Source organism: Phaethon aethereus, assembly GCF_964289735.1.
Source record: "Phaethon aethereus genome assembly, chromosome: 3".
In the NCBI taxonomy this organism is placed as follows: Eukaryota; Metazoa; Chordata; class Aves; order Phaethontiformes; family Phaethontidae; genus Phaethon; species Phaethon aethereus.
Genome location: NC_138576.1, coordinates 55930300 through 55953956, shown reverse-complemented (window position 1 = coordinate 55953956; position 23657 = coordinate 55930300). Strand labels below are relative to the sequence as shown.

General features: G+C 38.2%; 2 protein-coding genes across 2 annotated transcripts in view; one reads left to right on the top strand and one right to left on the bottom strand.

Annotated features, from left to right (window-relative positions):
* The window catches only part of LOC309404144 (dermatan-sulfate epimerase-like), a gene marked incomplete at its 5' end in the record, with an annotated part of 201936 nt that overhangs the window by 165933 nt on the left and 12346 nt on the right, over positions 1-23657 (bottom strand). The gene's annotated exons all lie outside the window — the stretch shown is intronic.
* Positions 12335-19779, top strand: COL10A1 (collagen type X alpha 1 chain; the record flags this gene model as incomplete). Its single annotated transcript, XM_081997639.1, has 2 exons — positions 12335-12473; positions 17888-19779. 2 exons carry the CDS (start codon positions 12335-12337, stop codon positions 19777-19779), a joined length of 2031 nt encoding a protein of 676 aa, XP_081853765.1.

The following is a 23657-nucleotide window of genomic DNA, read 5'->3' as shown; positions in this document are numbered from 1 at the left end:
GAAACTTGGACAGTCCTATAGTCCTTTCCTGCACATAAGTACAACCGAGGACAGAAAATGTTTCATTTCAGTAGACATTTTAGATGTAGGCCATAAAATAACTCCAAACACAAAAGGTAGTCTTGTTAACTATCACTTTTTTTGCAGTTGCATGCATGTAAGTATTCAAAATAACTGCCCACAGCTATTAGACACAAAAAAAGCACGTGCGTCTATGCATCTGAGGTGTCATACTGGTCCTTCAGATAACCTAGGAATGAAGGACTCCAAAGGCAACATGTAAGCAACTCAGGAGAGAGCCTTCTCCCAGGGATTTGAACAGACAGCCAGAGGCAGTTTTCCATCAGAACAGCCAGATGGTAGTGTGGCCCGCACTATCTTTCAGGAGAAGGACAGTTTAAAAATATTGAAATATTAACTTGGTTTTGAAGTTGCAGAAGTCAACTCTCAACTGAAATAGATATTCTGATCCTTTCCTCTATCATTGTTTTTGACTTTTCATTCTCAGTAAGACCACAATCCTGAGTTCTCATAAGATTATTTAGCCCTACCTGGGAGGTTCATAGGTAATATCACTGCGACAGCTACTAATCAAATTCTCTAGAAACTACAGATTTTCTTAGAAAACACAAATCTCTACAGTGAGGTCTTTCCCTGCTTCTAAAAGATGATCCAGTAGAAGTTTAAAAGCAGTTTTAGAAAGAACATGACAAACTCATGTCCATTACATCTATTAAGTTTATAAAATAGATCTTCCTTTGTCAATGCAAAAGTTTGTCTTATCTTTAATTGGCATTTTTGATCCCTAGAAACTGGAAAAGGTATTAATATTATCCTATGCTATATTAAATAGTTTCTTAAGTTTGTCCAGAGACAACCAATATGTTTCACATATCAAAGAAATTCTGCTCATGTTCCTGCCAGCTCTCAGTTTCCCAGCAGTGTTCACACTCCCTACATGACCAGCCTAAATATATTTTCCTTTAAAGTACCTGCAAACTATTGGGGCACAAACAAACTAACCTGTTCTAAATGACAGGAGTGTCTCAGTGATAGAATACTGCATGAAGGCCTCAAAGTGAGAAATCTGCCAGAAAATTAGCATAGTTCACATAAACATCCTGCGGTCATCAGCACAGCCCAAGGTAGAATCAAGTTCTGAAACCCAACACAATTTATGTACACAGGGCATACCAGAACAGATCTGGATTTAGACAGATATAAAAAGGAACCAGGAGGAAAATATGCTAGTAATGTTAATTTTACTTTTACTTACCAATAAGTAGTAAGCAAATACATCCCACCATAGGTATATAGACACAGGACATCTATTTTCTGAAACAATAAGCTCTCTCTGAATGACCTAATGTGCATTCTTAGTGACCTAATATTTCAACAGACAGTGTTATGTTTAGGTCCTGAAAAAAAGGAGAATGTTTAAAGATGTTCAGCTTTATATAAAAATATTTCAAGCTAGTAAATTAAAGGATTTCAATCCAAAAACCAAATTTCAAATCTCATTCCTGTAACTTCTACTGAATTTGCAGATGGATTGTCTATATCTAAGGATCATTTTTGATTCTACTGCATCTAAATCTAATACTGAAGTCTATTTCTCACTTATACAAAAAATGTGAAGTACCTGTATGAAAAAAGTTTGCAATCTCATTCTGCATGCTAATATAGACAGAATTTTGCCTTGTTTCTAGTGCAGAATCAGACAACCAGATACTAATTGGATAAGCCATGCAATGCCAATAAGGCAACGCTGAATTGACTCTACCAGATTTAACGGTAAATGATGGGATGAAACTAACATGAATAAAAAGTATCAAGCAAAACATAGACACCATATCAAGTAACAGCATTCATTTTAGCCCTAGTTTCCCAGATTCCATGCTTTTTTTGGTTGAAAAATAATTCAGAGTAACATGGCAAGCTGTCTCAGAACCTTCAGGGTTTACATACATCCTTCCCTTACTTTCTAGGTGTTAAAAAACCCTCCTAATAATAATGTGATATTTTTTTCTTCTGCAGACAAGTAGTTATACTGGGTCTCAAACTGGAATCTACAGCTTGTGGGTGGCCAAGTCTTTGCACCATTTGAATAGTCTGGAATATGTGCTAGGAAAGACAGCCACTTGTTTAAGTTACACCCCACTTTATTTCTGTCTGAAGTAAATCTGTAAAGAACTCCAAGATACTTGGAGTAGATGTCCACTACAGATCTTGATCAACTCTCACTCCCTTATATTTTAATGCTATAGCTGCAATGATTAGATATATTCCCCAGCCAGGCAAAATACATTTTAAAAAATACCATTTTAAAGCTCTAATCAGAAACACAGAACTGATGCAATTTGGACAACACATTTCCTTTGCCGAAGGTTTTCTAAACTTGATTTTCAAGCGCTGTAAAGACCTACTAAATCCATTCAGTAGTGAGAATAAAATTAAATGAAACTATAGCAGTTTCATAGTCAAACTATAGTGAGTTTCAAACCTCAGTCACAACAGTGTAACATATAGCAAAATGAGTATGCCTAAGATGCAAATGCACAGTACACAATCTCAAACTAGTCGTAGATGGAGATTCCTCATTCCCACAACAGCTTGGAGCACAGTGCAAGCTAGCCACAAGGCATTTACCTTGCCTTTCCCTCTGGTTTTGAAGCAGCTCAACATAGGTTGCAGCAAGACTGGTAAGTAGAGGAAAACTGCTTCAGCTTTTCAGCATTAAGGTCTAACACTCTGTATACAGTCAGAAAGGCTGGGTTAAGGCACCTACACTTAAAGCGGTTTAATTTCCAACTCAGTGGTACTCATACACCATTTATTTCTTTTGAATTTGTGTATTACATAGGCTTACACTCACCTAGTATGGCGAACTGCTCAGAGGTCTTCCCCATATCATGGAAGTTTGATCAGAAAACAGATGACTCCACATCACTATCTGGACTATGTGGCACTGATAAATGACTCCTTTCCTCCATATCCCATTTCCTATCCTATGAGACTCTCTCTCTCACTCCCATTCCAATGTCCTAACTCTTTATCCTGGTTATTGCAGATTGGGGGAAGACTTCTTCCACTTCAGACTTGTAGCAATATCAGCATGACAGAAAATCTTCTTGAAATTTGGTATTAGTCTTCTGCTGTAGCATGTATCGCTGGCAGCAGCCGCTGACAGCAGAGCAGCCCTCCTCCTTGTTTATGGACCATGAGCTGTTTAACAAAAGGAGTCCCAGAAACTTTACCTTTATCTACATCCCTAGCTAAGCTACTGCCAGAGAAATCATTTCAAGAACAAAACCCGACTATTGGTTACAGATCACACAGAAGAAAATGGCTCATTTGTTAATGAATCAGATGGAGACCTGGCATGTGTGGATTCAGTTCCCTGCCTCTCAACTTCTCTGATCTTTAGCAAATCTGTTAAAGTTTAACACATTCACAGTACAGCATTTCAACCACATATAATCCAAGCAGCCATTACCTTTCCATAGCTATATTCTTAAGCTGTGACAATTACAAAGTCAAAGTTACAGTCAATTTATTCTGAATGTCCAGAAAGGTTTAATGGCTTCATTGGAACCTGGCACTCCTAAGAGTAACACAGTCAAAATCTCAAAGCACTTAATTTCTGCTTGCAAAGTTACCTACTTTTACTTCTGTATGCAGCAGAAATATATCAGGCCCTTATCCATTAACTCCATGGAGATCCTTGCTTACATCTCACCATCAACAGGTACAGGAGTCATCCAATATCACTTCCAGGAGGAGTTCAATTTTTGGTTTTATTTTTCCACTATTTACCACAGTAACAGCAGGGTCAGAAAGTATCAACACTGGAAAAAAGCTGGCAGTTTGGTAAGGTTATCTGTCATTAGTTTAGGAGTCCCTGTCCTTCCCTGGTATCTGGATAATTTTTTGTATCAGTAGTTTGGGAAGTATTTACCTGTTCCACATATGAACCACTTTTATATAAGTATCTTTCAGTCCTCAAATCTTTGAATGTGAGAGCCTACTGCTTGAAGTACTTTAAAAAAATCATCCTTCACATTCATGTGATTTTTCTCCTGTGAAATGCAGAAGACATTGAAGTTTGTGGATTTGAGTCAGGTAATATGGTAAATTGTCACCACTAAAACTTTGCAGCCCTCATGCATTTTCTGTAATAAAGGTAGCCACTTCATTAGCACTTTATTACAAGCAGGTAATTATGACTCTTCTTTATGACATTATAATGATTGCAAAAATCCAATCTCAGCTAAGTGAAACTAAAAAAAGTCCTATTAATGATCATCAGGAACAGTTAGGCTCCACAGACTCAAGCTTATTTTGCATAAGGGACAGAGTATAGAAAGTTTATATGCACTCACCAACAGAACTTTCCTAAGTTTCATTTTAAATAAATGCAAAGGAAACAGCAGTATTTAAAGTGCCAGACTTAAAAAAACAAACAAATCCCTTATTTTTACAGTGAACTCAGACAACTTTTATTTGTATTGGCTGTAAAAGTCTGGATTTTTTTTTTCCTCCCACCTTTGGCACCTGTTTTCAAACATGAAAGTTTAAAAACAACTCTGTGCCAATTGTCCAAACCACAGCAGGTAGTAAGGTCAATGAATGAGACTATTCAGCAGGCTGGCTACCTGCTCCAGTGGGTACACTTGAAAAAGCAGCTCAGTTACACCTATTTTTCACCAACTATTTGGAAGATTCCCCTAATTATGGAATACCCGAGGGAGCTGCTTGAACTTTTTCACCTTTGGAAAAGTAGGGGTGGTTCCCACCCTTCTTTTACCATGGCTTCTACTTTATTCACCATAGTCCAGGGGAGTCTGAAAGAAACCTCAAATCCAGCAGGCACAGAGGTAGAACAAGATATTAAATATTCTAATAAAAGTCAGAGAAAAACAGAGCATGAATTAAAGAAAAGAGAAAAATACACCTGCAATTCGCCCCCTGCCCCCGCCCCGAAAATATGACTGTTTTCATGTTTTTCTGTGAATGCTCTTTCTGCCGTTACATAACAGGTTTTTAAACCAGAACCTCAGGAACTTACTAAAAAGGAAAGAACACTTGCAGTAATCTTTGAAGACCAATTATATATATTTCGGGCATTTAAAAATCATTTCACACATCCTGTGTGAAGCTTTCCTCCTTCCATCGCTCCCAGGAAAGTTTGATTGCATTTTAGTCCAAATCAAATTCTTAGAGAAAAGCTTCGTAAACCATTGTATTGACACAACTGAGAGTGCAGTCAACATCAGGCAAAAGGCTGAAAATGAGCATCTCCAGGTAAAAGGAACTGGAAACCTTTTTACCTGGCCATCTTTAAGCACTTTCAGAAACAGTTCTGTGAAACCCTCTCCTGAAAATCCACAGTCAAATTTTCGTATTTGCTTAGGCTATTCAGTGGTCAGGCCCTTTGAAATTTTTTTTTCCTAAATTTTGAACAAAATTAACTGGGTGTTTCTGTTCTTCCTCTCCATCAGAGACATACAAGTCCTGCCATCACGTACATGTTTACATTTTTAAACAAATCTAGTGAAAATCCAAACTTTAAATACATAAACATTTATACTACTTAATCAGAAATGCATTTGTGGGAGAAAGGATGAATATCAATACATAAACACAGCTCTGTGTTTTCAGTGTCTTGAAAACTGATCAGTTTTCATTCAAAGCCACACAACTGATACGAGTTTCAAATTAATGCATTCATTTGATCAATATTTGCTCTTTTTACTTTCAGAGGTAGGGGAAGAAGGAATCAAAATGAGGAAGGACTTAAGGCCAGGCCAGCAGCATACCCAAGGTACTGGAAAACATCTTTCCTAATACCAGTACTTCTGTTTGGTATGTTTTACTCTAGTATCATGATTTGTCCAAGATGGATGAAGATTACCTTCTCTTTATACAAGCATAATGAAATGGGGCCACAAACAATGTAGTGCTGTTAAAAAGCATTAATCAATAATCCTTTCTGACTCTGAGGAATGTATAATCAGAAATTCATGTCAGTCTCAAAGCTTTCTCTATAACCTGTGTGGAACATATCTTTTCCTGAGGCTTCAGCATGGTTATTCAGTGCCTCTGCAAGTTAACTCAGTCAGAATACAACTATAAATATTTAACTGGGTGTCATCTATTTAAATATATTGGTATATTAAATAGAGTTCTTGTGATCAACAGTTACCTGAGCTGAACAGAACAAACTAGTCAGCAGTCAGTCATTTTCACAGTGCCAGAATAAATACAGACCATCTTTCCATTGCTACTTGAAAGTAGGACATTTATTCAACCACAATTACAAGTGTTAGAAGTAAAAGGGCTTTAAATCTATAAAAAGATTAATACAGGACTGTAGGGGTAACAGTTTCTTTTGTTTTGTTTGAAGAGAGAATTGTTCATTGTATCTCAAAGTATTAATACAGATAGAACTGCAGAGCCCTGCAGATTACCTCAACAAGAATCTATCAATTACAAAAGATGACATGCATTCTGAAACGTAAAAGAAATCTTATTTATTTTGCAATTAGCAAGGTAAACATTTTCTTCATCAAGACGTCTTCTAGTCCCATGCAGCCTAAGTGGCTAGTGTTGGAACAGAAAATACCCTCCATGTAAACACAAAGTAACAACGATTACAAAACAAAACAAAGAAACAACATCAAAACACAGAACAAAAAAATCCCAGACTTCCCCCAGCTATTGAATGCACAAATTTTCCCGCTTCCTATTTCTTTGGGTGCATTTGACTGCGAGCAGTAAGAAGCAGAAAAATGTCTGTATCAGTTTTCCCCACTAAGAAAGGTACAGTGGAACACATGGCCCCTCTGCACTCCCACTGAGGGCTTACCTGGCTGCTATCACAGGAGCGTGCAAACACTCTTCGGCATTGTGCGAGAGAAAGGGAGACAGGATGGTTTTAAACCATGGAGTTGAGATGATTTAGGAGTTTCCAGAGTGTCATAAAGTGCACCATGAACTGGGAAACCCAATTGCTCCTTTAATTTCATGGCAGGCTTTCAAACCTCTGGGAACTTAAAATTGGAGACTGGAGAACTTCTTCACCAGAGATGGTGCTACAGGTTATTAGAGTCCATTGCAAAATGGTACCTGTCACAAGTTTTTGATATAAGCACTTTAACAGAGGAAAACCTATCACAAACTAGAGTAGAGTCTTCAAAGTTTACTTCAGGCAGGTAACAAAACCAGAACTGACAACGTCAGAAAGCATTTGTCATAGATACTGAGCTATAAGAAGAAAAATAATTGTCCTCTTAAGTGTTGAAATTTTATGTTATCAACAAAATATTTTTCAGACTACTGTTTAAACTACAGGAAAAACCTCCAACCAACACATTCTTGCCTCTTTCTTCAAAACTGAGATTACCTAGCCAAACAAAAGGAGTAAGCCCCCTGGGTTTCTGGGGTACCATATTTTAACATAAAAAGTAATTATAAGCTACAAAAATTTCAGGATTAAGACTAAAAGCCAATTATTAAAAATAAGACAAATTCTGAGTTAAAGCTGTGAATTTCTACCATCAAAGAACTCACAGATTTTTTTGAAACTATCTGAGCACATGGTTAGTGCTTAGATGGTGCAAAATCAAGATCACATACTCTTAAGTCAAAATAATAAATTAAACATATTCACACTGAAAATCCTCAGTATCAGGAACATATTTACCCAGTTCTCAACTACTGCAAGGACCTAGCCCAGTCTTTCTGAGTTTTGCTTCTCCTCTTTTCTTCTTTTTGAGGGTGTGGGTTGTGTGAAAGGGAGCGGTTGCTTATTTTATTACAGTTTAGGCTTAAAAAGTTTAGGCACATTTCTTCATTATAAGCAGTTGCTTATTGTGGGACTCACTTAAGTTCCTTTGCAGTTAACTTGCAGGACTGTGGTGAAAGTCAGCTCCCATTTCCCAAAGTATGGTGCCACTTCCATGACACTTACGTATGAGTTTCCACTCTGTATAAGACACTGAAGGAACAGAGGATTTTGGAAAGCATGTGCAAGCGCAGGCTTTCTAACAACATCCAACACCAGATTGAACATTCAGTCAGCAAATACGATGAAACACTACAGACTGCTGCAAATGGCATTAAAGACTGTGATTCCAGTACCTACTTCATATGGTTCAAAGAAACCCTGTTTTGAGTCTTTCACTGTGGTTAAGCTTAGGACTTAAACTATTACATTGCTATTTTGAAGGAATACTACCACGGCTACCTTCACATGGGATGAAGCAGCCAATACATGACTAAAAAGCAAGTTCTGGAACAGTGCAATGGATCCATGTGTCACACCATTATTTCTGACTATTAGGGTAGTGGGACAGGGGGAGCAGGGGAGCAGTGAAGATACCTTCATTTGAAAGTAAAGACAACTTTCTAAGTGCATAGCTATAAAACAAAAGCATCTGAACTTTTACGCTCGGAAAACAGGTACGCAAATAACCTATTTTTTAAAAAATGTGCTGCTACTGTAAATAGGTATACACAAGTACATCTACTGCACGTATTTTTGCACATGCAAATATGTACCGAAGCCTTCCATATGCATACTTTGAACTAAATGCATGTTAGTGCTCTGCCAATAAAAAATATCCACGGCAACAAGGAAAACATACAAAAGAAGTGAACTCCAATTCTACCACAATTTCCCATATCCACAAAAAATAAAACCTCAAACCCAAGAAGTAGCATAAGAGCACAATAAGGTGGAGCTCAGGTTAAACAGGACAACAGGTTTAGCTGTATGTACCTTTTGACCCCACAATCGTCCCTGTTTACACAGACACACAGAGGTTATTCACCTTCCTGGCCAGAAGGAGCCAAGGCAGGAGGTGAGGCTGCTGGGCAAATATCAGTGTACATTATTGGTGCTTTTGTAACGCAAGTGTTCCTGCTTTGGGGGTATTTATGAATTCGGATAGAAATTAGCACAAAACTGTGTGTATAAAACTGTCGCCTGCTGTTCTTAACTTTCTTAACCAAATATTGTCAAATTAGCAACAACCACACTTCCCACTAAGGGCTAAAAAATATTTAAATGTTTTAAAATCAAAAGCTATTTTGGGATTTATGTGAACCAAAAAAAGGAGCTGGAGATGTATTTCTTCAAGGAGGAAATAAACTCTATGCCCATACATACGCTGCCTCTGTCAAAAGTAGATGACTGGACTCTCATTTGAATTTAGAGAATAGTTTTTAAATTAAGCACCTTGAGAAGTTATACAAACAACTTGAGGACAAAGCTTCCTTCTTCAAAAGATTAAAAAGAACTGAATGCAGGTAGAGGGAGTAGAAATGCCATCTCAGACATGCAAACATTCTCTGAAAACCACTGACCAGATTGGACATGCAAACTTAATGGGGAAAGCAGGCTTCAGTCTGAAGACCTCTGCAGCAGAAAGGGTTTATTTACAAAAACGGAACATAGTGTTGTTTAGAGGATGGCTAGGAAGAAGAATAGAAGAAAAAAAAAACCCTGTTCTACAATACATTAAATAAATGACTGCAGCAGTCTTTAAATCACAACATTAATTCAGCCTTCTAGTAAGCAAAGGTATTAGCACAATTGTAAGCAGAATAAACTTGATGGTCCATTGGTCTCATTCAGTCCAGTAACTTGTGTTCTAGGATATTTGCCATAACACATAAAAGCCAAAAAAGTTGTTACTTGAAGACTGGGGAATTAAACAAAGACACAAAGCAGGTAAAATTCAGCCCACGTTAACCTGTCATTCCATAGGATAGCCACACGGTTCAGGGCCACCAACTCAATCTTTTGGTTGGAATGGTAACAGGTGTCCCTTCTGTACCTACCATGCATGAAAACTCCCAGTAACATAAGTTATTCCTATAATATAACATGCTAGCACCCTTGCCCGATTACCGTATTTCTACAATTGGTATTAGGATATGAGTGCACACATGTTCTTCTGCATAGATATTGCTTGTACCTCACCAAAAGGCTCCTCAGACAGCTTCCACAAATGGCATAAATTAACTTAAAAAATACATACATGCTCACTTTACCACAACAGTAACTTGTAGCACACGCTCAGCTTCCTTTAGTAACACCACAGATACTACTTATCTTTGTTTTTCCACTAATTTTTGGTGCAAGGAAAAAAAATAATTTCAGACGCATCCAAAAATCTAACTTGTACAAGACTGAATACCACATAACAATGTCAAAGTCGTCTGCAATTGGCAAAGGAGTTTTAATACACAGATAATTTATATGTAGGTATTTTTTCTGAGAATGTTTTATAAAAGTGCACTACATATTTAGTTCTACAGTTTCATCCTAAATGATAAATGTTTGTTTGTTCTTTCTTATTTTGCTCTTCAATCTTAAATGTTTCAGAGCCACAAACAATTCAAGGACTGAAGATTACTTCCTATTTAGGACTGAACACTAATCAAAGTGATGCTGAAACACTGTAAGATTCCATTATTTATTCAAAAAAAGAAGTCACAATGTGTGGATACAGTCTGTTAAGCAAGATTAGTTTAACAAACTTTAACTACTAAAACCAGTTTATAATCTGAAGAAAAATTATAAGAGATAAGCTGCAATCAAGTTTGATCCATTAACAGTAACAGCAGCAGTTTGAATTTACTAAACTGAAACCATTTAATAGGAAAAACCTGTATCTAGTAAAAATACAGCAATAACTGCATTTGATTGAAAAAACCTTAAAATTAGTTGCTGAATGCAGAAAAGAAAAAAACCAACTCTACCAGCCCCAAGCATCAGCCTGTATAACACTTGTAAATTTAAGCAGTATGGATTTCAATACATTTGTTAGAATCAGGCACAATGAAGTTCTCATTGTGTGAGGTAAGCTTGCACTTCAAGAATTCATTAACCAGAAACATTACTTGCAGAATACATCATATGTGTAATACTGTACCTCCAGCATCAAAACAGAAGTCTAGAAGTATAATGTGAAGATAACAATCTCCTAAAACAATAACTGCTTAAAAGTATGCTGCAGGTTCTCACACAACTCTCTTGTTAACATCTTAATTGATTGTTAAGTTCTCCATCCCAAAGAACAATTACTCAAATAAGTAGTATCTATAAATTTTAGTGGGGTTACTCCTGAAAGTAACAGCTCAAAGTTCAAAACGTATACATCTTTCCTTACAATATTTACAGCAAAATCTAAATGAAGCACTTAGGATTACCAACCTTACTTACAAGTTCATGATTTTTTCCAATGTTACCTTTGTCAGTTCTAAAAACAGAGAGGCTGTAAAATTTTAGAAAATATTAACTATGAGCAACACAATTTCATCAACAATAAGAAATCCAAGGGAAGAAGAACACCAAAAAAAAAAAAAAAAATCACTTAACAGGATCTAGGATGACTGCCCAAAATAGCTTCCCCCACCCCTAAAAAACACACATATACACACAGATAATTACTGCTTACTGATTTTGGGGGAGGAGCTTATGCCTAGCAGTCACCCAGCTAGGGGGAAAATCATATAAATACTCAAGGGTGACACTTGAAATCATCAGCTTCTGCTCACTCACCAGTGGCAGAAGGACTCCTCAACAGAGGAGGATTCACTGCTCTACTACTCTCCATTGGAGCTCCACAACATTCTGGTATGTTACGATTTCATTTCATTCTGTATTTGGTTTTGAAGGCAACTTCTACAGGATACATATTTTCTGGTTGGAGAGGGAAGGGGGTTGATATTTAAGGGCCAGTGACAGCATCCTTACTGCCACTGGGGCTATCTGAAAGGTTACAGATAAAAGCCTGGTTTCAAGCAAGGCAATGTGAGATTTTTGCCACTGATGCTGAAGGAGCCAGGACTTCATGCTTCATTTGCTATAACATTAGACAGAGGCATATAAGGTCATGGCAGAATATCTATGTATTTCCACTGAAAACTTTTCTTCATTTCAGGGGTTTTGATACAGGCAATGCCTGAACTTACTTCTGGAGCCCTAGTGTAACTAGGAAGATAATCACTGTTTCTGAAGACAGTGGTTTTGAATAGGCTGGCATCCATTTAAAATTATTGTTTTCCTAAAAGTGAGACTATTGCCTCTAAGCTATCTATACAAGAGCTTTATCATTCAAAGTGATAGCAATAATGATTTCCTTTTTGTTAGAGGATTTTTCACTACTAGTGAAAGTAGGAGGAAGCAGGCACAAAATAATGTTACTTTCCATACCAATACTTCAAGAAAACTCATTTACTCATGCACAAGAAACAGAACTGAACAGCTTTTCTTTATAACAAACTTTTTCTCCTCTTTCTAACACAGAACGGATTTGGAAACATGCATTTACAAATATCCTTACTGCTGCTGTTTTGTCTGAATATTGTCCACGGTAGCGATGGATATTTTTCTGAGCGATACCAGAAACAATCCAGCATCAAGGGGCCACACTTTCTACCATTCAATGTAAAAAGTCAAGGTAAGTTTACTACTTTTTGATAATACACTAATACAATTATTCCTAGTGGGTCAATACATGAACAAAAACCCTTTGTACTGTTGGTGTTCAACCTTCACTAACAGTTTAGGTTTATTAAAATAATGTCATAACTGCAGAAAGAACTGGCAGTTGCTTCCTATTGACAAAGATACACACTTGCCCCAGACAAATTTTTTTTTTTAACACAATAATCACTGAAGACATAAAGAGCAGAAACAGAAAACACAGCTACAGATCTGATCTTCAGTAGCAGGAATAATACAACATGATTGTGTGCATAATTATGTACAACATGGTAATTATCCTCAAATTTCTTCATTCAACACTGGGGTTTTTAACAATAGACCTGTCATCTACAATATTCAGAAAGAACCTTCACATATTCTGTCATGTTATCTCTACTTAAAACGGACCTTATGTGTGAATATAAATATATATCTGATACTTATGGCCAAATGAAGACCTGGTTAAAGCCTAGAAAGGCAAAATAAATTGATATATAGTCATAAAAATATGACATAAACCTCTACATAGTTTTTAATTAATGTATAAACTTACATCACACATCATCAGACTAATCTCATAGTAATATAACAATTATAGCTTTACTATTAGAAAGCTGTCTTCATTTCATAAATCAGTCTTATTGTCTAGGCAGATTATATAGACAATATATAATTGCAATACTATACATTGTGACATCTTTTTTCTGGGTATCCTCTCTGTCCTTATAAGTCAAATGGGTGGCAATACTTAGTGTTTGGAACTGAGTTCTGTTTTATTTTTCCATGCTTAGGCCAAAGCTTTTTTAAAAAAATTGAAATCAAAACTTCTGACTTCCTAGGTGCTGGTTTTATCTGATGAAATGTCCCCCAAAGGATGATCAGTAGATCATCATCACTAAAACTCAGAGAACTGAATCTTCCTTGTAGACATCCCTCTCTCCCCCTCCCAAGAACAACATTATTTTCTTTCAGACATCCATGGGCTATTCAGAATAGCTTTCACTTTTTCTGTATTCCGTCTACTTTTAGTTGTAATCATCATACTTGGGTAGAAATGAGGAAGCTGAAAGAGGGACTCAGAAAATAGGATTTACAAATAAACTTCTTTTCACCAGAAAAAAGACATTTTAGGCTGTATCTACATTAAAAAATAGGATAGCACAACAGAAGCAAATCCGGAGAGAAGAACAGTTGCTGCTCGGAACATAAAATCCACATTACCTTCATTTAGGAGGTTTTGTTCCAGAATAGCTTGAGTCTGATCCTATGGAGTGGATGCTCATGAGCAGCATACATTGTGTCCAAAGATGCAGCCCTGGTCTCACCCCACCCAGCTCCAGCCCACATGCTCCAAGACTGCTCTGCAGTAGGAACCAAGTGAAAGCAGCATGGCTGGGAAACTTACCCCCCCCAAACTGTTCTTCTGGGCTGTACCAAAATACTGTCACAGTTTCATCCCTTGCCTTCAGCACAAGGACTTTCTGGAATCCTACCAGCACTCTCAGATTGAATTTAGGTACATGTACATAGACAGTTACTTTGAGGACTTGCTAACTGGATTTCCCACTGCATTAGGAGTTGCATTTCCTACCTCTCCCTTCATTAACTTTTCATGTTTTTCCATTACTTTTTTCAGAATCATTTACATATTTGTATTATTTTTAAGTGAAGTACAATATTTACCTGGTTATCCTCTACCATATTTGACTTACTTCTCCTCATACTGTTCCCCACCCCCCACCCCCAAAAAAAAAAAAAACCAACACATTTAGAAAGGGACAAACCAGCACAGGGAAGACAGGAAATAGGGGAAATGAATTGTTCTGAACTAAGTTTCCACTTTATATACTAACACAGAATCTAATGTACATGAAACTTCACATTTAGAATGAGGATTATATCCACATCTAAGAAGTGTAAAATACTGTCTGTTTAGGAAACAAAGACTATATACTAGACCTCAAAAAGCAGGAACTGCCTACAGTTTTACAGACATGGGAGTCCAGTCATTCAAAATCGCTTGAAAAATCTTCATTTGGGGAACAAGCATCAAGACAGAGGTCTGGAAAAGCACTGCAGTCTGGAACACAAGCATCCTATAAAGAGTTTTTAGAAGAGTTTAAAGAGGGCAGGCTGTTAGAGATCCTCATTTCTAGTCTGAGATGCTTATGGAAGAATAGAACAGGAGACTACAGAACCAAATTCATCTAACTTGTCTAGGGAGTTCTTCTGCATGCAAGTATTACTCAAGTAGCATATGGCAAGATTTTCATCATAGCTTACTTTTCCTATTTGGTCACAAAACATTTGCTTCTAGACATTTAGTCACCAATACATTCTCTTTTTCCTTTCTACAGGTTTATGAAAAAGCAGCCTAACTAAAATATCAGTCTAGGCCCAAACTAATGATTCAGGACAACATGTAATAGATTATACAATTTCTGTTGGCAATTAAACTCTACTAAAGCTTCATTTAATTTGATGAAATTGTTTTAATAGTTTTAAAAATCTTGTTCTTGACAGCTCTCCAGTCAGAATATACTTTCCTCGTCTGTATACATTTTTTAACTATTCCAGGACATAATTTTTAAACCAGCAGCTCTTTGGCTTGAAATTTTTGAAAAATCCTAGTTGAAAAATCCTAGTTGAAAAATCCTAGTTGAAAAATCCTAGTTGAAAAAAATCACTGAGTTAAGTCTGACTGTTCAGTAATGCTTAAATAAGCCATTATTGCAGGTTATGCTAAAGTCTTCATACTTAATTTGATACATAAATAGGGTTTGACTGCACTCAGAGAACATAAACCAACTTTGCCTCACGGTATCTGCCAAGACGTACAAAAGAGTAGCCAACCATTACTTCAATTTTCATGGTAAATATCCTACTTCATTAATACATTCATCTGTCCTTTCCTCAGAGGACTTACCATTGTCTCTAGACAGAGACACTGTAATCTAAAAGCAGCACAACTTTGAAACAGTGTAGCTTCTCACAGAAAATCTATAACATGAACACTGACAAAGCCTTTAGCATCTTGTGCAAAAAGGCAGCACCCACCATGTTGTGAAACTAGGACAGATATGTAGGTGCATCTAAAACATGGTAAAAAGCAAGAGAAGCACTCTGAAGTTAAAGTCCGATGCAATTTGCCACCAAAAAAAAAATTAGATCAAGTGCAATAACTGCATGTTAAATACAGCTGAATAAAATGAATGTTGCTCCCCTGCAGAAATTAAACTCACTCTGACTGCTAAAGAACAAAATCTATTTTGTTGGCTTGGACATAGTTCCTTGAGTTATGGTTATGAAACAGCAGACCTGGTTGCGGTCACTGTCGTCTTCTGCTAAAGTACCCACATAAATGCTTGGTTTTGGATTTGATGCAGTTGATGTAAAAACGTATTAGTATTTTTCCCCCTAATACTTTACAAGTGAAAGAGCATTAGCTCAGGAACATGTTTAGGTATTTGTATTGAGGCTTTGATCTGACCCACCTATGTTCTCTGATGTGAACAGATAGTTTCTGAAGTTCTATCCATAGGTAGAATTTATGGAATAAATTCAGAGTCCTCCAGTTGAGTAAGCTGTTTTCTCTGGCAGCTCTGTTTACCACAGATAAGACAAAATATGTGACATGTAAAGAACACTTACATGCCGCTTCTACTGCGGGGTACGTGTTCATTCTAACAGGCTTAAGCCTTTTCCAAATTACTTTATCATATGTTGTAGTTCTTAATTTGCCCTATCTTATGTCACCTATATAAAAAGAAAACCAACTTGCAATTGCACCCCACTGAATCTGGGAGTTTAGTAGTAAGAAATCCAGAAGTATCAGTAAGATACCAAGGACTGCACCAGACTTGTCGCTGGTACTCACAGATTCCACAATCTCCTTCGCAGCCAAGAAGGATGTGTGTTTGCATGTTCAGTCAATATATCACAGACAGTGCTTTCTTCCTACGTGTAGGATTTTAACACTTATCTTCCTTCCCATTGCCTTAAAGAGGATGAGTTAGGAAGGTATGCAAAATAAAATTATATGCATTTGTGCTGATTTCATGCACCAGTGAAAATGAAAATGCACTCTCTACACTTGGTAGATAAAAACGATTTCCCTGGCAATATAGGAAGGCAACCTTGCAGATCCAGTATCAAACCAAGATCTAATGTATTTCATATACACATCTCTATTTTTTTTTTAAATACAATAGGTACAAGAATAGTTTTCTTCCTCCACTCATTTTTGGTTCATCAAGACTAACCACAGATTGGAAAAAGCACTTTATTTAAGAGACAGCAAAATAGTCATTGCGTAAACTGTCATACATACACATACTCACACAGTGATCTCTTTGTAAGAGACTGAAATGCAAACTTCAGCTGATCCAATTGTTGATCTTATCAGTCTTCTCTAAATAAGCATTAGAGTATGTTGTCATTATCAAAAACAGAATCCAGGCTCTTCCTATATCCCTCAGTTTTTGTTTTTAAAATGACCTCTTAATTTAACATTCATCATAGGTATGGTGTTTTGTTCTATAATGCTGCCAGCTGCTGCAAACTACTGAAGTAGTCTCACAATATCCATGTTCATCTTGTCTGTAATGTCCTACAAATCAGCATCCTAATTCCAACAGGAAGCTGCAAGCTCCCCCAAAATGCACAGAAAACTAAGCATTGAGCTTGTCTTCCTCTATTTGTGACATTTGGTTAAGTGGCTCCACCTACTGTTTTGATAACTAGGAAAATGAAGTATTAAAAAGACAAAACAATGACATAATTCTGATTGCAGTAAGATTGTCAGTTATGACCTTGCCACTGTGTGAAATTTTTGTGACATTTTCAAATACTGTCTTAAAGATTTAACATTCATATGTTTAAGAAAATCAACACCAGAGCTGTGGCCCACTTCCAGAAGCGTGACAGGGGGAAAGGACAAAAATATCATTACTTAAATGTAGCACCAAGTAGCTTCAGAAAAGCAGCTATATCTGCACAGGAAGCTTTCTCTAGTTTCATTCATCAAGATGGAAGTCTGATAGCTTGCTAAATCAGTTACCTGTTGCTTTTCTTCCTTAATAGTTTGCATCTTCTTGCACAGCATCTTTTAAGCTCTCTGATCACCCTAAATGTATTGAAACCAAAAAAACTTCTAGAGGCCTTGTAGCTCACAACTCCAACACAGTTGCACCTGTTAATTATTCATATAAGAACTCTGAGATACTTTTGCCCTGAACAACAGGTTCTCCTTGACCAAACACAGTATTAGAAACTTGACTTCTCTGAGGTTCAAATTAAGTTAACCCTTCACACATTTCATGACCATGCCACAAAGTCTGCAAATCTGTTGTTGCTGCCCTGGTTGACCTGGTTTCTTATCTCTCACAGGTGTGCAGATAAGGGGTGAACAAGGACTCCCTGGTCCCCCAGGCCCTATCGGACCAAGAGGACAACCAGGTCCTGCAGGAAAGCCAGGGTTTGGAAGTCCTGGTCCCCAAGGCCCCCCTGGTCCCCCAGGACCACCTGGATTCTCTGCAGTTGGAAAGCCAGGCATGCCAGGTCTACCAGGAAAGCCAGGAGAGAGAGGACCAAATGGTGAGAAAGGAGAAGCCGGACCTATTGGGCTCCCAGGTGCAAGAGGGCCACAAGGACCGCCCGGCACTCCTGGCCCCGCAGGACTGTCTGTTCCTGGCAAGCCAGGACCACAAGGACCTCCAGGAGCTCAAGGGCCGAGGGGCCTCCCTGGCGAGAAGGGAGAGCCAGGTATCCCTGGTATAAATGGACAAAAAGGAGAAAATGGATTCGGCGTTCCAGGCCGCCCAGGTAACAGAGGTCTTCCAGGCCCGCAAGGGCCCCGGGGCCTCCCTGGTCCTGCTGGGGTAGGAAAGCCTGGTGAAAATGGTCTTCCAGGTCAGCCAGGTATAAAAGGTGACAGAGGCTTACCAGGTGTACCTGGAACGGCTGGTATCCCAGGTCCCCAGGGTCCCCCAGGAGAACCTGGAGAAGCCGCTGTTGGCAAGCCTGGGCCAATGGGACCACCAGGAGCAGCAGGCATCCCTGGAGCCAAGGGACACCCTGGACCTGCAGGTTTGCCTGGATCACCAGGTCTTCCAGGATTTGGAAAGCCAGGATTGCCAGGGATGAAGGGACACAGAGGGCCTGAAGGTCCTCCTGGCCTTCCAGGACCTAAAGGAGACCAAGGCCCAGCTGGTATGCCAGGAGAACCAGGGCCTGCTGGGCCACCAGGGAACATGGGCCCTCAAGGACTCAAAGGCTTGCCCGGTGAGAACGGCTTACCTGGACCCAAAGGTGACATGGGCCCTGCTGGCCCCCCGGGATTCCCAGGAGCCAAGGGTGAACGAGGTCTACCAGGATTAGAGGGAAAACCAGGATACCCAGGTGAGCAGGGCCTTGCTGGTCCTAAGGGACACCCAGGTTTCCCAGGTCCAAAAGGCGACACTGGCCATGCTGGGCTACCTGGTTTGCCGGGTCCAATGGGTCCACAAGGAGTTAAGGGAGTGCCAGGGGTCAATGGTGAGCCGGGCCCCAGAGGGCCTTCAGGAATACCTGGGATCAGAGGGCCCATTGGCCCCCCTGGCCTGCCAGGAGCCCCTGGTGCAAAAGGTGAGCCAGGAGTACCAGGATTGCCAGGCCCAGCAGGTATTTCTACAAAAGGCTTAAGTGGACCCATGGGACCCCCTGGACCCCCTGGGCCTAAAGGCAACAATGGAGAGCCTGGCTTGCCAGGCCCGCCAGGCCCTCCTGGTCCCCCCGGCCAAGCTGTAATCCCACAGATGCCTGAAAGCTATGTTAAAGCAGGAGAGTCTCGGGAGCTATCAGGAATGTCTTTCACGAAAGGAGTAAACCAAGCTCTTACAGGGATGCCAGTGTCTGCGTTCAGTGTCATCCTCTCAAAAGCCTACCCTGGGGCAACAGTCCCCATCAAATTTGATAAAATCTTGTACAATAGGCAGCAACACTATGACCCCAGAACAGGAATCTTCACCTGCAGGATCCCTGGACTGTACTATTTCTCCTACCATGTACATGCAAAAGGAACAAATGTTTGGGTTGCACTCTACAAAAATGGTTCCCCACTCATGTACACTTATGATGAATACAAGAAAGGATACCTTGACCAGGCTTCTGGCAGTGCTGTCATTGATCTCATGGAGAACGATCAAGTATGGCTCCAACTGCCCAATTCAGAATCTAATGGTCTCTATTCCTCTGATTACGTTCACTCTTCTTTCTCAGGTTTCCTATTTGCTCATATCTAACAACATCCCACTTGCATTGTCCTGACATTCTCTCCTTCAGACCATTTTAACGGGGCACTGATCTCATTCATCACTAGCAGGTCATGCAACTTCAATTTTGCAACAGAAACAGAGGAGGGAGTGAGAAGGTGGAAGAGATTGGTTCAAACCTAGTAGAATAATATTGTATGTTTTTAGAGAATTGTCATAGGAAATTTATTTCAAGTGATGATCAATTGTCCAACTGAATGCAACATTAAAATCTTATGAATTAATATAATGCACCAGTCTGTCTTTCTTTAGAAATAAAAGGAAAATCAGAATTTCTAACTATAGCTTCTCATAACACATAAAATAGCCATTACAGGATTCCTGAACATACTTCACTATACTCAATATAACTGAAGGTGTTATTCAAAGTAAACAGTCTCAGATACAGCATGGTCATCACAACTACATACAGCATGGTCATCACAACAGACAGATAATATACTTCAATAACATTAGTCTGCTATCTGTCAGCTTCATCTTTAAGCTATCAAACAGGAGTCAAGAAAACACAACTCTAACATAGTACATATCCTGTCACAGTTTCAATTTAGTTCCATTTTTCTTATTAATGAATAACTATTTTGCAGAAATGTAGATTTACAAATTATTACCTGTTACTGAAGATGTAAGACTTTCACAATATGAAAAACCAACGAGATTTGAAGCCTAGAAATCCACTCAGCTTGCTTTGATGCGCATTTTGTAATCTGCGGCAACAAACTAGTTTAATATTTTTTAAGCTACTAACATTCTGTAAAACTACAATGTTCAGCTTAGAGTAAAACAACTATCACCAAATCCAGAAGAGCATTTCTTCACAAGCATGCAGACATTCACAAAATCACGACAGCAGCTTTACCACCCCAAAGTTGGAGATGATCTTTGCACTGTTTTTCCCCTGAACAGTTCATGCCTTTAAAACACAATGTTCTTGGGACTATATTTTATTTAAATGGTAAAATGTGTCAGATGATGACAGTAATCAGTCAGTAGACAATCATCATATTTACCATGCCTATTCACGTCTCACAAACATTAGACATTACATTAATCTGTTACAGCACTATGAAAAGTTAATGGTATAAAGTAAGCTAGCTGAGTGAAATTAGTGTTTACAAATTATCAAAACCATAACAGTTTGATCACACATTTCTTCCAATGACAGTTACCATTCGTGTGCTTTAGAAGTATCATACACATCAAAACCTTATCATCCCTTGAACTATTAGTTTTAGCTTTTAAACAGAAGATTTTTAATCACTTGAACTAGAAGTATGTCAGCTCACGTTTAAAAGTTTTGGGGTATCACCATTTCTTCACGAAAGCAGAACCTGAAGCTTCTTATATTGCATACATTTGAAATCAGCAATTTCTCCAAGTACTTGATAATATGTTGGGATTAATAAAAAAGTGAGGACACCTTTAGGTTGATCCATCCTCAGCAAAACTATATAATGTTTTGGAAACAGTAAAGAATTACCAAGCAGGTATCTTTGCAGAATTGTTTTTTCTCCCTTATTAAGTGCTGCTAGGTAAGGAAGCCTGTGGCTTAGGCTATACTTTGGTAAAATAGTAAGTGTAGTAGAGAGCGTAATGGGAGATCTGCTTATTTTAGCAGCCAAGTAGACCTACGCAAGCAAATTGGTACTCCTATTACAAACATTGCACACAAATGTTCGTATGGAAATAAAACAGTGGACAGTAATACAATTAATAAGTAGAAATCCTGTGATATTTTTCTTTCAAGACAAAATAAAACAGGACAACTGAGAACGAATTGTCTATCACCACTTTTCTACCATCCTGTTTTAGGCGAAATATTAACTGCAGATCTCCTAAGAATTTTCTTTTTTTTAATCCCCTCTCTCACTAAAAATGTTTTCCTATGCAGTCACTTGCATTAGCTCAACAGGTCTTTCCTGTATTTAAACATAGCATGCGCTTGCTGCCAATACAGTCAACCAATCTGCCACTTCCGTTTCAGAAACAAATAGAGGGACTGGGTACTGGAGCTGGAAAATACTGCTCAGTAGTTGTAAAGTTTCTGGTTAATTGCTTTACATCTGAAATGTATGCCAAAGCACATGTTTAAAATTGTTGGAGATGTGTGGTGCTCAGCAGTACACTACCATCCTGTGATTCCAATTAACTAGACTCTGCACAAGCAGCTGGGCCTAGACAGTATTCTTAAAAGCATGGTTCACCAATTCTTATCATCCACCCACTTTAAATCAGGTTTTGACCTTTAACATCTTTGTTCCTCGAACGAACACATAGGGCTTCAAGTAAGCCTACAGCTTAGTACCTCAGGCCCATCTTTTTGAAGGCTTTTCATCATTTCAGACATTAAGCCATTAAGAAAGCATCTCTTAACACTAAAAAGCTAGAGATTACACACTTGTGTACGTGGCACAAGCACAACTTCTACCTTGATTTGATCTTTGGATTCTCAATTTAGAGGGAACCTTGAGAAGGTCTGTAAGATTTTTAAATTTGTTTTTTCTAATATTTTCTCCACATGAAGATCAGCAATCTACCTAAAGATAAAGCTCTTCCAGAAACTGCATCTTCTGTGGATTGTGGGCATTAGAGGAAAGAAAATACTATATGAGATTAAAATGAAAACAGTAAAGCCTGTAGCAGTACAAAACTCACTTCCAAAGGCTTCAAAAAGATTTGAGTAAAATTTGCGTATTCTTAAGAGTTCAGGCACACAAAACACCCAAATAATCCCTTCTGGTTTTAGCAGTAAAGCCCAGAGAAGTGTAACAAATTTCTTTGCTTCTATCTTTTATTGCTATTTTCACAATTAAGACAAATAATGATTTCTCATCACTGGAATCCATCAACTTTAGGAATTTTTGATCTTTTGCAGAATTTCTGGAGATTTTTTTTCCTTTTGGCCAGAAAAGCATCTTTGCTTTTTGTTTGTTGTATTTGAAGTTGCATATAAAGGATATAATGAACATATCACAGACATCTAGATCCACTGTCTTCTGCCAAGACAACAGGGTAATAACATGAACTTGCAATCCAAAACCTCTCTGTGTGTGTACACATGTGCATTTTTGGAGAGAGAATGGAGTAGTTTAGAAAGATCCAAAGTTTTCCTGCCCAAAGTAACATTTCCAGTACATCAGCATGCCACTTTAAGGATATTGGTCAATCACATAAAAGATAAAATGCAAGTTACTAGAACCAGTTTTTAAGCCTAGCACTTTCTTTCTCTGATAATTTTCCTTTTTGCGAAAGATGGTCAGTGACAAATTTCTCAGGTGCATCCTTAAAAACCTGAGAGCAGATCGTATCAAGCCTTTTTATGGGCAATTTATGGAGCCGCTGCTGGCATATTAGCCATGATCTTTTGATTCCCAAAATCAAACATAATCTTATGAACTGACTGAAAATATTACAAATATATAATTTTCACTATATAACCACAAGATGCTATGGTTTTCAGAAGTGTCAAGGAAATGATAGGGAAAGACAATCGTGGAAGACAAAGAGAAAGCAGCCTTTAAGAGAAGACATTTTACAAAATCCTGTTTTAAGACGTTTTATCAGGCAACTTCCTCCAACAAAAACTATTGGTTTTTCTGTCCAAAAAACACCAAACTTGAAATTTTTCATGTGGAAACAGTTACATAGTACTTCATGCCCTCATTACTCCTCTGAAGATCAAACTTTGTTTCCATAATGTTGTGGATCTTTGTCCACATATTTATACAGTGTAAAATACATTGCCACATGCCATTTCTTTTAAAATTGCTCTTTTATTTATTCTATTTCTATATAATATAAACCAAGTGAAACACAGATACAAACTAATGTTACTCACCTTAAAGCTA